The sequence below is a fragment of the Procambarus clarkii genome, chromosome 3, assembly GCF_040958095.1.
Source record: "Procambarus clarkii isolate CNS0578487 chromosome 3, FALCON_Pclarkii_2.0, whole genome shotgun sequence".
In the NCBI taxonomy this organism is placed as follows: Eukaryota; Metazoa; Arthropoda; class Malacostraca; order Decapoda; family Cambaridae; genus Procambarus; species Procambarus clarkii.
Genome location: NC_091152.1, coordinates 53,595,021 through 53,608,223, shown reverse-complemented (window position 1 = coordinate 53,608,223; position 13,203 = coordinate 53,595,021). Strand labels below are relative to the sequence as shown.

The 13,203-nt window shown below is 47.5% G+C and overlaps 1 protein-coding gene across 1 annotated transcript in view; it reads left to right on the top strand.

Annotated features, from left to right (window-relative positions):
* LOC138369041 (uncharacterized) overlaps positions 1-13,203 on the top strand; it is a 53,222-nt gene that overhangs the window by 23,985 nt on the left and 16,034 nt on the right. The window contains exons 3-4 of the mRNA XM_069331956.1: positions 217-264; positions 6,238-6,410. Of these exons, the coding sequence (XP_069188057.1) occupies positions 217-264; positions 6,238-6,410 (221 nt within the window). The remainder of the gene's footprint in view (positions 1-216; positions 265-6,237; positions 6,411-13,203) is intronic.

Sequence of the window (13,203 nt, the reverse complement as noted above, 5' to 3'; positions counted from 1 at the left end):
GGGAAGTACTTTGGCTTGGAGACTACCACTGGGGGAGTGTGGGTGTGTGTATGCATGAGTACATATATGTGTGTGTGTGTGTATGGATGTATAAGCGACTAAACCTCTAAATAACGCCATACACACTGCAACATTGCAGGTAAAGAGACATAATCTGTATTGATTGTATATTCATCAATTGTTATAGAAACATATTTATGGTGTTATCTTTTCCAGACAAGAATATGGACGACCCGTTCTACCAGCTGGAGGCCTCTGACAATGGTGAGTATGTTACCCCCTGTGTCCTGGCTCACCCTAGCTCACCTGTGTCCTGGCTCACCCTAGCTCACCTGTGTCCTGGCTCACCCTAGCTCACCTGTGTCCTAGCTCACCCTAGCTCACCTGTGTCCTGGCTCACCCTAGCTCACCTGTGTCCTAGCTCACCCTAGCTCACCTGTGTCCTAGCTCACCCTAGCTCACCTGTGTCCTAGCTCACCCTAGCTCACCTGTGTCCTAGCACACCCTAGCTCACCTGTGTCCTGGCTCACCCTAGCTCACCTGTGTCCTGGCTCACCCTAGCTCACCTGTGTCCTGGCTCACCCTAGCTCACCTGTGTCCTGGCTCACCCTAGCTCACCTGTGTCCTGGCTCACCCTAGCTCACCTGTGTCCTGGCTCACCCTAGCTCACCTGTGTCCTAGCTCACCCTGGCTCACCTGTGTCCTGGCTCACCCTAGCTCACCTGTGTCCTGGCTCACCCTAGCTCACCTGTGTCCTGGCTCACCCTAGCTCACCTGTGTCCTGGCTCACCCTAGCTCACCTGTGTCCTGGCTCACCCTAGCTCACCTGTGTCCTGGCTCACCCTAGCTCACCTGTGTCCTGGCTCACCCGTGTCCTGGCTCACCCTAGCTCACCTGTGTCCTATCTCACCCTAGCTCACCTGTGTCCTGGCTCACCCTAGCTCACCTGTGTCCTGGCTCACCCTAGCTCACCTGTGTCCTAGCTCACCCTAGCTCACCTGTGTCCGAGCATACCTGTGTCCTAGCTCACCCTAGCTCACCTGTGTCCTAGCTCACCCTAGCTCACCTGTGTCCTAGCTCACCCTAGCTCACCTGTGTCCTAGCTCACCCTGGCTCACCTGTGTCCTGGCTCACCCTAGCTCACCTGTGTCCTAGCTCACCCTAGCTCACCTGTGTCCTAGCTCACCCGTGTCCTAGCTCACCCATGTCCTAGCTCACCCTAGCTTACCCGTGTCCTAGCTCACCCTAGCTCACCTGTGTCCTAGCTCACCTGTGTCCTAGCTCACCCGTGTCCTAGCTCACCCTAGCTCACCCGTATCCTAGTTCACCCTAGCTCACCTGTGTCCTAGCTAACCTGTGTTTTAGCTCGCCTGTGATCTAGCTCACCCTAGCTCGTCTGTGTCCTAGTTCACCCTAGCTCACCTGTGTTCTAGCTCACCCTAGCTCACATATGTCCTAGTTCACCCTAGCTCACCTGTGTTCTAGCTCACCCTAGCTCACCTATGTCCTAGCTCACCTGTGTCCGAGCTCACCCTTGCTCACCTGTGTCCTCGATCACCCTAGCTCACCTATGTCCTAGCTCACCCGTGTCGTAGCTCACCCTAGCTCACCTGTTTCCTAGCTCACCTGTGTCCTAGCTTACCCTGGCTCACCTGTGTCCTAGCTCACCCTAGCTCACCAGTGTCCTAGCTCACTCTAGCTCACATGTGTCCTAGCTCACCCTAGCTAACCTGTGTCCTAGCTCACCTGTGTTTTAGCTCATCCTAGCTCACCTGTGTCCTAGCTCACCCTAATTCACCTGTGTCCTAGCTCACCCTAGTTCACCTGTGTCCTAGGTCACCCTAGTTCACCTGTGTCCTAGCTCACCCTAGCTCACCTATGTCCTAGCCCACCCTAGCTCACATGTGTCCTAGCTCACCCTAGCTCACATGTGTCTTAGCTCACCTGTGCCCTAGCTCACCCTAGCACACCTGTGTCCTAGATCACCCTGGCTCACCTGTGTCCTAGCTCACCCTAGCTCACCTGTGTCCTAGATCACCCTGGCTCACCTGTGTCCTAGCTCATCTGTGTCCCAGCTCACCCTAGTCCTAGCTCACCCTATCTCACCTGTGTCCTAGCTCTCCTGTGTCCTAGCTCACCTGTGTCCTAGCTAATCTATGGCTCAGCTCACCTGTGTGTGTGTGTGTGCTCACCTATTTATAGTCACCTATCTGTGCTTGCAGGATCGAGCATTGACTCTTGGATCCCGCTTTTCCAGCCATCGGTTGTTTACTTCAATGAGTCCTGTCCCATTTGTGTGTGTGTGTGTGTGTGTGTGTGTGTGTGTGTGTGTGTGTGTGTGTGTGTGTGTGTGTGTGTGTGTGTGTGTGTGTGTGTACTCACCTAGTTGTGCTTGCGGGGGTTGAGCTCTGGCTCTTTGGTCCCGCCTCTCTACCGTCAATCAACTGGTGTTCAGATTCCTGAACCTACTGGGATCTGTCATATCTAGATTTGAAACTGTGTATGGAGTCAGCCTCCACCACATCACTTCCTAGTGCATTCCACCTGTTAACTACTCTAACACTAAAAAAGTTCTTTATGACGTCCCTGTGGCTCATTTGGGTACTCAGCTTCCACCTGTGTCCCCTTGTTCGCGTACCACCAGTGTTAAACATGTCAATTCCTCTGATAATTTTGTAGGTAGTGATCATGTCTCCCCTTACTTTTCTGTCTTCCAGTGTCGTGAGGTGCACTTCTGATAATTTTGTAGGTAGTGATCATGTCTCCCCTTACTTTTCTGTCTTCCAGTGTCGTGAGGTGCACTTTACGCAGCCTTTCCTCGTAACTCGTACCTCTTAGTTCTGGAACTAGTCTAGTGGCATACCTTTGAACTTTTTCCAGCTTCGTCTTGTGCTTGACAAGGTACGGGCTCCATGCTGGGGCCGCATTCTCCAGGATTGGTCTTACATATGTGGTATACAAGGTTCTGAATTATTCCTTACACAGGTTCCTGAAGGCTGTTCTGATGTTAGCCAGTCTTGCAAACGCCGGAGAGGTAATTCTTTTTATGTGGGCTTCAGGAGACAGGTTTGGTGTGATATCAACTCTTAAATCTTTTTCTCTTTCCGATTCATGAAGTACTTCATCTCCTATTCTGTATCCTGTATCTGACCTGTTTCCACCGCCTAGTTTCATTACTTACATTTACTGGGGTTGAACTTTAATAGCTATTTGTTGGACCATTCATTCGGTCTGTCTAGGTCTTCTTGTAGCCTCATACTGTCTTCCTCTGTTTTAATCCTCCTCATAATTTTTGCATCATCAGCAAACAATGAGAGGAACGATTCTATACCCTCTGGGAGATCATTTACATATATCAGAAACAGTATAGGTCCAAGGACTGAACCCTGCGGGACTCCACTTGTAACGTCTCGCCAATCATAGACCTCACCTCTCACAGTGACTCGCTGTCTTCTATTGCTTAGGTACTCTCTTATCCAATGGAGTACCTTCCATTTCACTCCGGCCTGCATCTCCAGCTTTTGCTCTAGCCTCGTGTGTGGTACTGTGTCAAAGGATTTCTGGCAATCCAAAAATATGCAGTTTGCTCACCCCTCTCTTTCTTGCCTGAGTTTTGTTGCCTGCTCGTAGAATTCAGTTAATCCTGTGAGGTAGGACTTGCCATCCCTGAACCCGTGTTGATGCTGTGTTACGAAGTTCTTCCACTCCAGATGTTCCACTAGCTTTTTTCGCACAATCTTCTCCATCAGCTTGCATGGTATGCAAGTTAGGAACACTGGCCTATAGTTCAGTGCCTCTTGTCTATCCCCCTGCTTGTATATCGGGACTACATTAGCCGTCTTGCAAATTTTTGGCAGATTCCCTGTTGCCAGTGATTTGTTATACACTATGGAGAGTGGTAGGCACAGTGCTTCTGCTCTTTCCTTCAGTATCTATGGGGAGATTCCATCTGGGCCTATAGCCTTTGTCACATCCAACTCTAGCAAAAGCTTTCTTACATCCCCACTGGTAATCTCAAACTCTTCTAGTGGTGCCTGATTAATTATTCCCTCTACACAACTCCACGGCCCTTGTGGATTTGTTCTATTCCCTCTATTATCTCTGGAACTCCTCATTGCTCTAAGGTGAAAACCTCCTGGAATTTCTTATTCAGTTCCTCGCACACTTCCTTGTCGTTTGTAGTGAATCTGTCTGCCCCTATCCTCAATGTCATTACCTGTTCCTTTACTGTTGTTTTTCTCCTGATGTGACTGTGCAGCAATTTAGGTCGAGTCTTTGCCTTGTTTGCGATATCATTTTTGTATTACCCTTCTGCCTCTCTTCTCAACCTGACAATCATTTCTAGCACTCTGGTATTTCACTGCTCTCAAGAGTCCTGTTATTTCTATAGTTTCTCCCGCCCTTTTACTTTGCCGCTAAGCTAGCCTACATCTCTGATTAAACCATGGGTTTCTCATCTGCATTTCATTGCTTTCCTTTTGGACCGAGACAAACTTGTCTGCTGCCTCCTAATACTTCTGCGTGATGTAGTCCATCATGTCTTGCGCCGTGTTTTCCCTGAACTCTATTTCCCATGTTATATCTGTTAGGAATTTTCTTATCTCCTCATAATTTCCCTTTCGGAATGCAAGAGGTTCCCTGACATGCTGGCTTAAGAAGTTTCTTGTCTCTACCTCCAATAGTTTAGCTCTCCATGTATCCTCACCTCCATGCAGTTCCTAGCTCCCAGTCGATCCTTCCCTGATTGAAGTCCTGTACGATGAGCAGATGGGATTTATTTCTACAAGCAACAGGGGCTGCCCTCTCAATTATAGTGTTATCTGTCATGTTGTTGTTGTTATACTCTTGCCTGGGTCTTCTGTCATTTGGTGGAGGGTTATATATCACTGCTACTACTATTCTTGGTCCTCCCATCGTCTTGGTGCCTGCTATGTAGTCTCTGAATCCCTTGCAGCCCGGGATAACCATCTCCTTGAAACTCCATTCCTTTCTTATTTGTAGGGCCACTCTGCCTCCTCTCCTTCCTTCCCTCTCATTCCTTATTACAGTGTAGTCCTGGGGTAGCATAACATTCATTATGATTCCTGAGAGTTTTGTTTCTATGAGTCCAATTACATCTGGGTTCACTTCTTGTGCTCTTTCCTTTAGTTCACTTACTTTGCTTGTAATCCCATCTATAATCAAGTACATCACCTTAAAACTGACTCTCTTCTGTCCTTCCTCAGTTTGTGTTGATTCCCCTGAAGCAGGAAAACAGGGAGGGACCGGGATGGGAGGGCCTAGGAAGGGAGACCTAGGGGATCTGGGATGTGAGGGTGCTGGGAGGATCTGGCATGGGGAAGGTGCTGGAGGAGGAAGGGCTTGGGGGTGGGGGAGAAGAGAGGGCTTTTGGGAAAAGGAAGAGCTAGGGGGTGGGGAAGAAGGGAGGGCTTGGGGGGGGAGGGAGATGGGAGGTCCTGGAGAGAGGGGGTGGGGGGAAGGTGCCCTAGATGGGCACTTAGTGGGGTGATAGCAAGGGTTGGGGCAGGTAGGACGTCTATTGGTTGGAAGGTGCAAGTGGTGCTCCTCTCACTGTGTCTGTTGAACTGCTTGTGGAGGGTTTCCCACTCTCCTATGGGATTGTAGGGTTCGGGGTTGTGTTTCCCTGATTCCTTTCTTTCTCCCTGCGCTCCTTCCTCGCGGCTGCTGCTCTCATTCACCTTGTCTTATCCCTCGGCAGGAATACTTTTTTGAACTTCAGTACATTTACTAGTCCACTCTTCCTTGCTAACAGGTCCTCTTTTGTGTTCTCGCTCGTGAACCAATGAGAATCACATTTACATGTTTGAGCGCGTCAGTGTGCGTGTGTGTGCATGTGTGTGTGTGTGTGTTTGTGAGTGTGCTTATGTTGTACACAGCGAGTCATGAGTTTATGTGATCCCTGAGGTAATCTTACTCCGCAAAGCCCGATCCGCTCTGATTTAACTCTTCGTTTAAGGAGTCCAGCCGAGATTGTCAATCTAACTGAATGTTTGGGTATGGCGTAAAAATTTGAGTCTTTCCTCATTATATCATTTAGTTAATTAGGTATGTTTGATAAATATTTGCCTAAATCTATCACTAAAGGTAAACTCCGTGCTCCGTGATAATTACTCTACAACAAATTGGGAGTTATACAAAGTATAATTGGTGATGTACATATGATGTAATGTTACAGGTACAAGGGGAACTGAAGTACATGTGAACTAATACTTGCAGGTACCCAGGTACACATCTCGGGGGCTGAGGAACGGTACATCCAGGAGGGCAGCGTGCTGGCGGTGACCTGTACCGTCGCCCACCACCACATGAAGGGTCCTCACGCCGTGGTGTGGTACCAGGGCGCCCGCAGACTGGACTACGATGCTCCGAGAGGCGGAATAGCTCTCCAGGTCTGTACCTCATGTGTGTATGGCAGGTGTGTGCGTGTGTGTGTGTGTGTGTGTGTGTGTGTGTGTGTGTGTGTGTGTATATGGCCGGTGTGTGTGTGTGTGTGTGTGTGTGTGTGTGTGTGTGTGTGTGTGTGTGTGTGTGTGTGTGTGTGTGTGTGTATGTGTGTGTGTGTGTGTGTGTGTGTGTGTGTGTGTGTGTGTGTGTGTGTGTGTGTGTGTGTGTGTGTGTGTGTGTGTGTGTGTATGGCCGGTGTGTGTGTGTGTGTATGTGTGTGTGTGTGTGTGTGTGTGTGTGTGTGTGTGTGTGTGTGTGTGTGTGTGTGTGTGTGTGTGTGTGTGTGTGTGTGTTTGTGTGTGTGTGTGTGTGTGTGTGTGTGTGTGTGTGTGTGTGTGTGTGTGTGTGTGTGTGTGTGTGTGTTTGTGTGTGTGTGTACTCACCTAGTTGTACTCACCTAGTTATGCTTGCGGGGGTTGAGCTCTGGCTCTTTGGTCCCGCCTCTCAACCGTCAATCAACAGGTGTACAGGTTCCTGAGCTATTGGGCTCTATCATATCTACACTTGAAACTGTGTATGGAGTCAGCCTCCACCACATCACTTCCTAATGCATTCCATTTGTCAACCACTCTGACACTAAAAAGTTTTTCTAATATCTCTGTGGCTCATTTGGGCACTCAGTTTCCACCTGTGTCCCCTAGTGCTTGTGCCCCTTGTGTTAAACAGCCTGTCTTTATCAACCCTGTCGATTCCCTTGAGAATCTTGAATGTGGTGATCATGTTCCCCCTAACTCTTCTGTCTTCCAGCGAAGTGAGGTTTAATTCCCGTAGTCTCTCCTCGTAGCTCATACCTCTCAGCTCGGGTACTAGTCTGGTGGCAAATCTTTGAACCTTTTCCAGTTTAGTCTTATGCTTGACTAGATATGGACTCAATGCTGGGGCTGCATACTCCAGGATTGGCCTGACATATGTGGTATACAAAGTTCTGAATGATTCTTTACACAAATTTCTGAATGCCGTTCGTATGTTGGCCAGCCTGACATATGCCGCTGATGTTATCCGCTTGATATGTGCTGCAGGAGACAGGTCTGGCGTGATATCAACTCCCAAGTCTTTTTCCTTCTCTGACTCCTGAAGAATTTCCTCTCCCACATGATACCTTGTATTTGGTCTCCAGCTCCCTACACCTATCTTCATTATATTACATTTGGTTGGGTTAAACTCTAACAACCACTTGTTCGACCATTCCTTCAGTTTGTCTAGGTCTTCTTGAAGCCTCAAACAGTCCTCTTCTGTCTTAATCCTTCTCATAATTTTGGCATCGTCCGCAAACATTGAGAGAAATGAATCTATACTCTCCGGGAGATCATTTACATATATCAGAAACAAGATAGGACCGAGTACAGAGCTCTGTGGGACTCCACTGGTGACCACGCCAATCGCAGGTCTCACCCCTCACCGTAACTCTCTGCTTCCTATTGCTTAGGTACTCCCTTATCCACTGGAGCACCTTACCAGCTCCACCTGCCTGTCTCTCCAGCTTATATACCAGCCTCTTATGAGGTACTGTGTCAAAGGCTTTCCGACAATCCAAGAAAATGCAGTCCGCCCAGCCCTCTCTTTCTTGCTTAATCTGTGTTACCTGGTCATAGAATTCTATTAAGCCAGTCAGGCAAGATTTACCATCCCTGAACCCATGTTGTCGATTTGTCACGAAGTCCCTTCTCTCCAGATGTGCTACCAGGTTTTTTCTCACGATCTTCTCCATCACCTTGCATGGTATACAAGTCAAGGACACTGGCCTGTAGTTCAGTGCCTCTTGCCTGTTGCCCATTTTGTATATTGGGACCACATTTGCCGTCTTCCATATTTTTGGTAGGTATCCCGTCTCCACTGACCTACTATACACTATGGAGAGTGGCAAGCAAAGTGCCTCTGCACACTCTTTCAGTACCCATGGTGAGATCCCGTCTGGACCAACAGCCTTTCTAACATCCAGGTTCAGCAGGTGTCTCTCGACCTCCTCTCTCGTAATTTCAAACTCTTTCAAGGAAGCCTGGTTTACTTTCCTTTCTCCTAGCACAGTGACCTCATCTTGTTCTGTTGTGAAGACCTCTTGGAACCTCTTGTTGAGTTCATCACACACCTCTTTGTCATTCTCTGTATACCTGTCCTCGCCTGTTCTAATGTGTGTGTGTGTGTGTGTGTGTGTGTGTGTGTGTGTGTGTGTGTGTGTGTGTGTGTGTGTGTGTGTGTGTGTGTGTGTGTGTGTGTGTGCGTGTGTGTGTGTATGGCTGGTGTGTGTGTGTGTGTGTGTTGTCAGCCACCTATGTGTCCTGGGTCTTGGATGTACCACATATATGCAGGTGTGTCCTTTCTCACTGCCAAAGGTCCTCTTCCAGTTGCTGGTTCTCTCTAGGTCGTAGACGAAAGTTAAGAAGCTCTTTATCTCCAGCAGAAGATGTTTGCTTCTGTACAATAAAATCATTAGTTTTTTCCCTCGGGCAGATAATGAATTGGTCACGCCAAATGTTAATTATTTACACGTGTAGTGTGACTGGAGTGCTCCTGTGGAGTACACCATGAAGACGAGGGCACCTCAGAGTATTGTAACGGGACTGCTCCTGTGGAACATCTGCTTCAGTGACACAATAGTTCCTACCCGAAGCCGGCGCCCATGTTAATGTCTGAACGCTGACGCCTCTGGAGACAACTTGATGAGAGGTTGTCTCCAGTTGTTTATATATTATCACATTGATAATATATAAAAGACTCTTGATCGTGAGGACGAGGGAGGCCAGCTATTGTTGCCTGAAGATGAAGACTATGTCAAGGAGACACCAAATATATCGTCCTCTCATAAGATCACACAAGAAAATGCTGAATATGCAACTCGCCAATTACCACAATGGTAGTGAAAATGTACAAATATGTTGCCTCCAAATGCACTAGGAAACTATGGCTTGTCTAAAGAGAGTAGCGCATCACCTAAATGTATAATACTCTGCAACAAACCAATTTTTTAATACAGCACGCACCACCAATTTCGAAATCCTTCCCCAATGTTATTGGAAGTTGTTGGACATAGTCCATGATAGTTAAAAGGAAAGTAAATGTGTTTGACCCCATAACTTATACATTGAGAGTCTCTTCACACAGGAGAGATGTGTGTGTGTGTGTACTCACCTAATTATACTCACCTAATTGTGCTTGCGGGGGTTGAGCTCTGGCTCTTTGGTCCCGCCTCTCAACCGTCAATCAACTGGTGTACAGATTCCTGAGCCTACTGGGCTCTATCATATCTACATTTGAAACTGTGTATGGAGTCAGCCTCCACCACAACACTACTTAATGCATTATATTTACTAACTACTCTGACACTGAAAAAGTTCTTTCTAATGTCTCTGTGGCTCATTTGGGTACTCAGCTTCCACCTGTGTTCCCTTGTTCGCGTCCCTCCAGTGTTGAATAGTTCATCCTTGTTTACCCGGTCGATTCCCCTGAGGATTTTGTAGGTTGTGATCATGTCCCCCCTTACTCTTCTGTCTTCCAGTGTCGTAAGGTGCATTTCCCGCAGCCATTCCTCATAACTCATGCCTCTTAGTTCTGGGACTAGTCTAGTAGCATACCTTTGGACTTTTTCCAGCTTCGTTTTGCGCTTGACAAGGTACGGGCTCCATGCTGGGGCCGCATACTCCAGGATTGGTCTTACATATGTTGTGTACAAGATTCTGAATGATTCCTTACACAGGTTCCTGAACGCCGTTCTGATGTTAGCCAGCCTCGCATATGCCGCAGACGTTATTCATATGCCCACAGACGTTATGTGTGTGTGTGTGTGTGTGTACTCACCTAGTTGTGTCTGCAGGATCGAGCATTGACTCTTGGATCCCGCCTTTCAAGCATCGGTTGTTTACAGCAATGACTCCTGTCCCATTTCCCAATCATACCTGGTTTTAAAATTATGAATAGTATTTGCTTCCACAACCTGTTCCTGAAGTGAAGTGCATTCCATTTTCCCACTACTCTCACGCTAAAAGAAATCTTCCTAACATCTCTGTGACTCATCTGAGTTTCAAGCTTCCATCCATGTCCCCTCGTTCTGTTACTATTCCGTGTGAACATTTCGTCTATGTCCACTCTGTCAATCCCTTTGAGTATCTTATACGTTCCTATCATGTCCCCCCTCTCCCTTCTTCTTTCTAGTGTCGTAAGGCACAGTTCCCTCAGGCGCTCCTCATACCCCATCCCTCGTAGCTCTGGGACGAGTCTCGTTGCAAACCTCTGAACCTTTTCCAGTTTCATTATATGCTTCTTCAGATGGGGACTCCATGATAAGGCGGCATACTCTAAGACTGTCCTCACGTATGCAGTGTAAAGCGCCCTAAATGCCTCCTTACTTAGGTTTCTGAATGATGTTCTAACTTTTGCCAGTGTAGCGTACGCTGCTGTCGTTATCCTATTTATATGTGCCTCAGGAGATAGATTAGGTGTTACGTCCACCCCCAGGTCTCTTTCATGCGTCGTCACAGGTAGGCTGTTCCCCTTCATTGTGTACTGTCCCTGTGGTCTCCTATCTCCTAGTCCCATTTCCATAACTTTACATTTGCTCATGTTGAATTCCAGTAGCCATTTCTCTGACCATCTCTGCAACCTGTTCAGGTCCTCTTGGAGGATCCTGCAATCCTCATCTGTCACAACTCTTCTCATCAACTTTGCGTCATCCGCAAACATCGACATGTAGGACTCTACGCCTGTAAACATGTCGTTAACATATACAAGAAATAGAATTGATCCCAGCACCGATCCTTGTGGTACTCTACTTGTTACTGTTCGCCAGTCCGACTTCTCGCCCCTTACCGTGACTCTTTGGCTCCTTCCTGTTAGGTAGTTCCTTATCCATGCTAGGACCTTTCCCCCCACCCCGCCTGCCTCTCGAGCTTGAACAGCAGTCTCATGTACGGTACTGTATCAAAGGCTTTTTGGCAGTCCAGAAATATGCAGTCTGTCCAACCATCTCTGTCCTGTCTTATCCTTGTTATTTTATAATAAAATTCTAGAAGGTTTGTTAGGCACGATTTCCCTGTCCAGAACCCATGTTGATGTTTGTTCACAAACCTAATGTTCTCCAGGTGTGCAACCAGTCGTAGCCTAATTATTCTTTCCAGTATTTTACAGGGGATGCTTGTCAGTGATACAGGTCTGTAGTTAAGTGCCTCCTCCCTATCACCTTTCTTGAAGATCGGCACGACATTTGCCTTCTTCCAACAACTGGGCAATTCTCCCGACATAAGTGTGTGTGTGTGTGTGTGTGTGTGTGTGTGTGTGTGTGTGTGTGTGTGTGTGTGTGTGTTTACTAGTTGTGTTGTGTTTTTGCCGGGGTTGAGCTTTGCTCTTTCGGCCCGCCTCTCAACTGTCAATCAACTGTTTACTAACTACTTTTTTTTTTTTTTTTTTTCACCACACACACACACACCAGGAAGCAGTCCGTGACCGCTGACTAACTCCCAGGTACCTATTTACTGCTAGGTAACAGGGGCACTTAGGGTGAAAGAAACTTTGCCCCTTGGCTCTGCCTCGTGCGGGAATCGAACCCGCTCCACAGAATTACTAGTCCTGCGCGCTATCCACCAGGCTACGAGGCCCCCTAGGGGCCCGGGCCCCCACACACACACACGCACACAGGGCCCCCCCTGTGTGCGTGTGTGTGTGTGTGTGTGTGTGTGTGTGTGTGTGTGTGTGTGTGTGTGTGTGTGTGTGTGTGTGTGTGTGTGTGTGTGTGTGTGTGTGTGTGTGTGTGTTCTGTAAAGTTTTACACTTTCATGTATCATATTTACCTTCACTGCAAGTCCCTCCGTCAGGAATGAACCACCAAACACACACAAATGTGACAGCCGGATACATGCACCGCTGCACCAACACACACAAATGTGACAGCCGGATACATGCACCGCTGCACCAACACACAAATGTGACAGCCGGATACATGCACCGCTGCACCAACACACACAAATGTGACAGCCGGATACATGCACCGCTGCACCAACACACACAAATGTGACAGCCGGATACATGCACCGCTGCACCAACACACACAAATGTGACAGCCGGATACATGCACCGCTGCACCAACACACACAAATGTGACAGCCGGATACATGCACCGCTGCACCAACACACACAAATGTGACAGCCGGATACATGCACCGCTGCACCAACACACACAAATGTGACAGCCGGATACATGCACCGCTGCACCAACACACACAAATCAATGATCTTATCACACGAAATACACAAGATTATGGAACATAATTCGGCAATATTCTGACGACTGAAATTTGCTGCCACTTGACAACTCTGGTAAAGACATAGCTAACATAACATAGTGATATCCAATATAACATCCTCGTATTACTGCAGATAACTGCACAGACAAAAACAAAAATGTCATTGTAGTTTGCAAAGTTCAAGGTAAACTTTAGGAAATAACGTGTAAACTCAAAAAACGCAGTTTACTCGACATGATCCACACACTCCAGTACACAGGTGGTGTGGTTGGCCGCGCCAATCACCTTCATAGTCTAGAATTATTGAATATAAATCATACTTCATTATAAACATTCCCGCGCGCCTTAACATATACATATATACTCACTCTTTCCTTAACATATATTTTTTTTACAGATATCATTAATTTAGCCAATAATTTCACAGCTAAACAAATATATATAGATATATATATTATGGGAGTTGGTAGAGTGAAGGGTGTGTTGTGTGAAGATAATAATAAGGAGG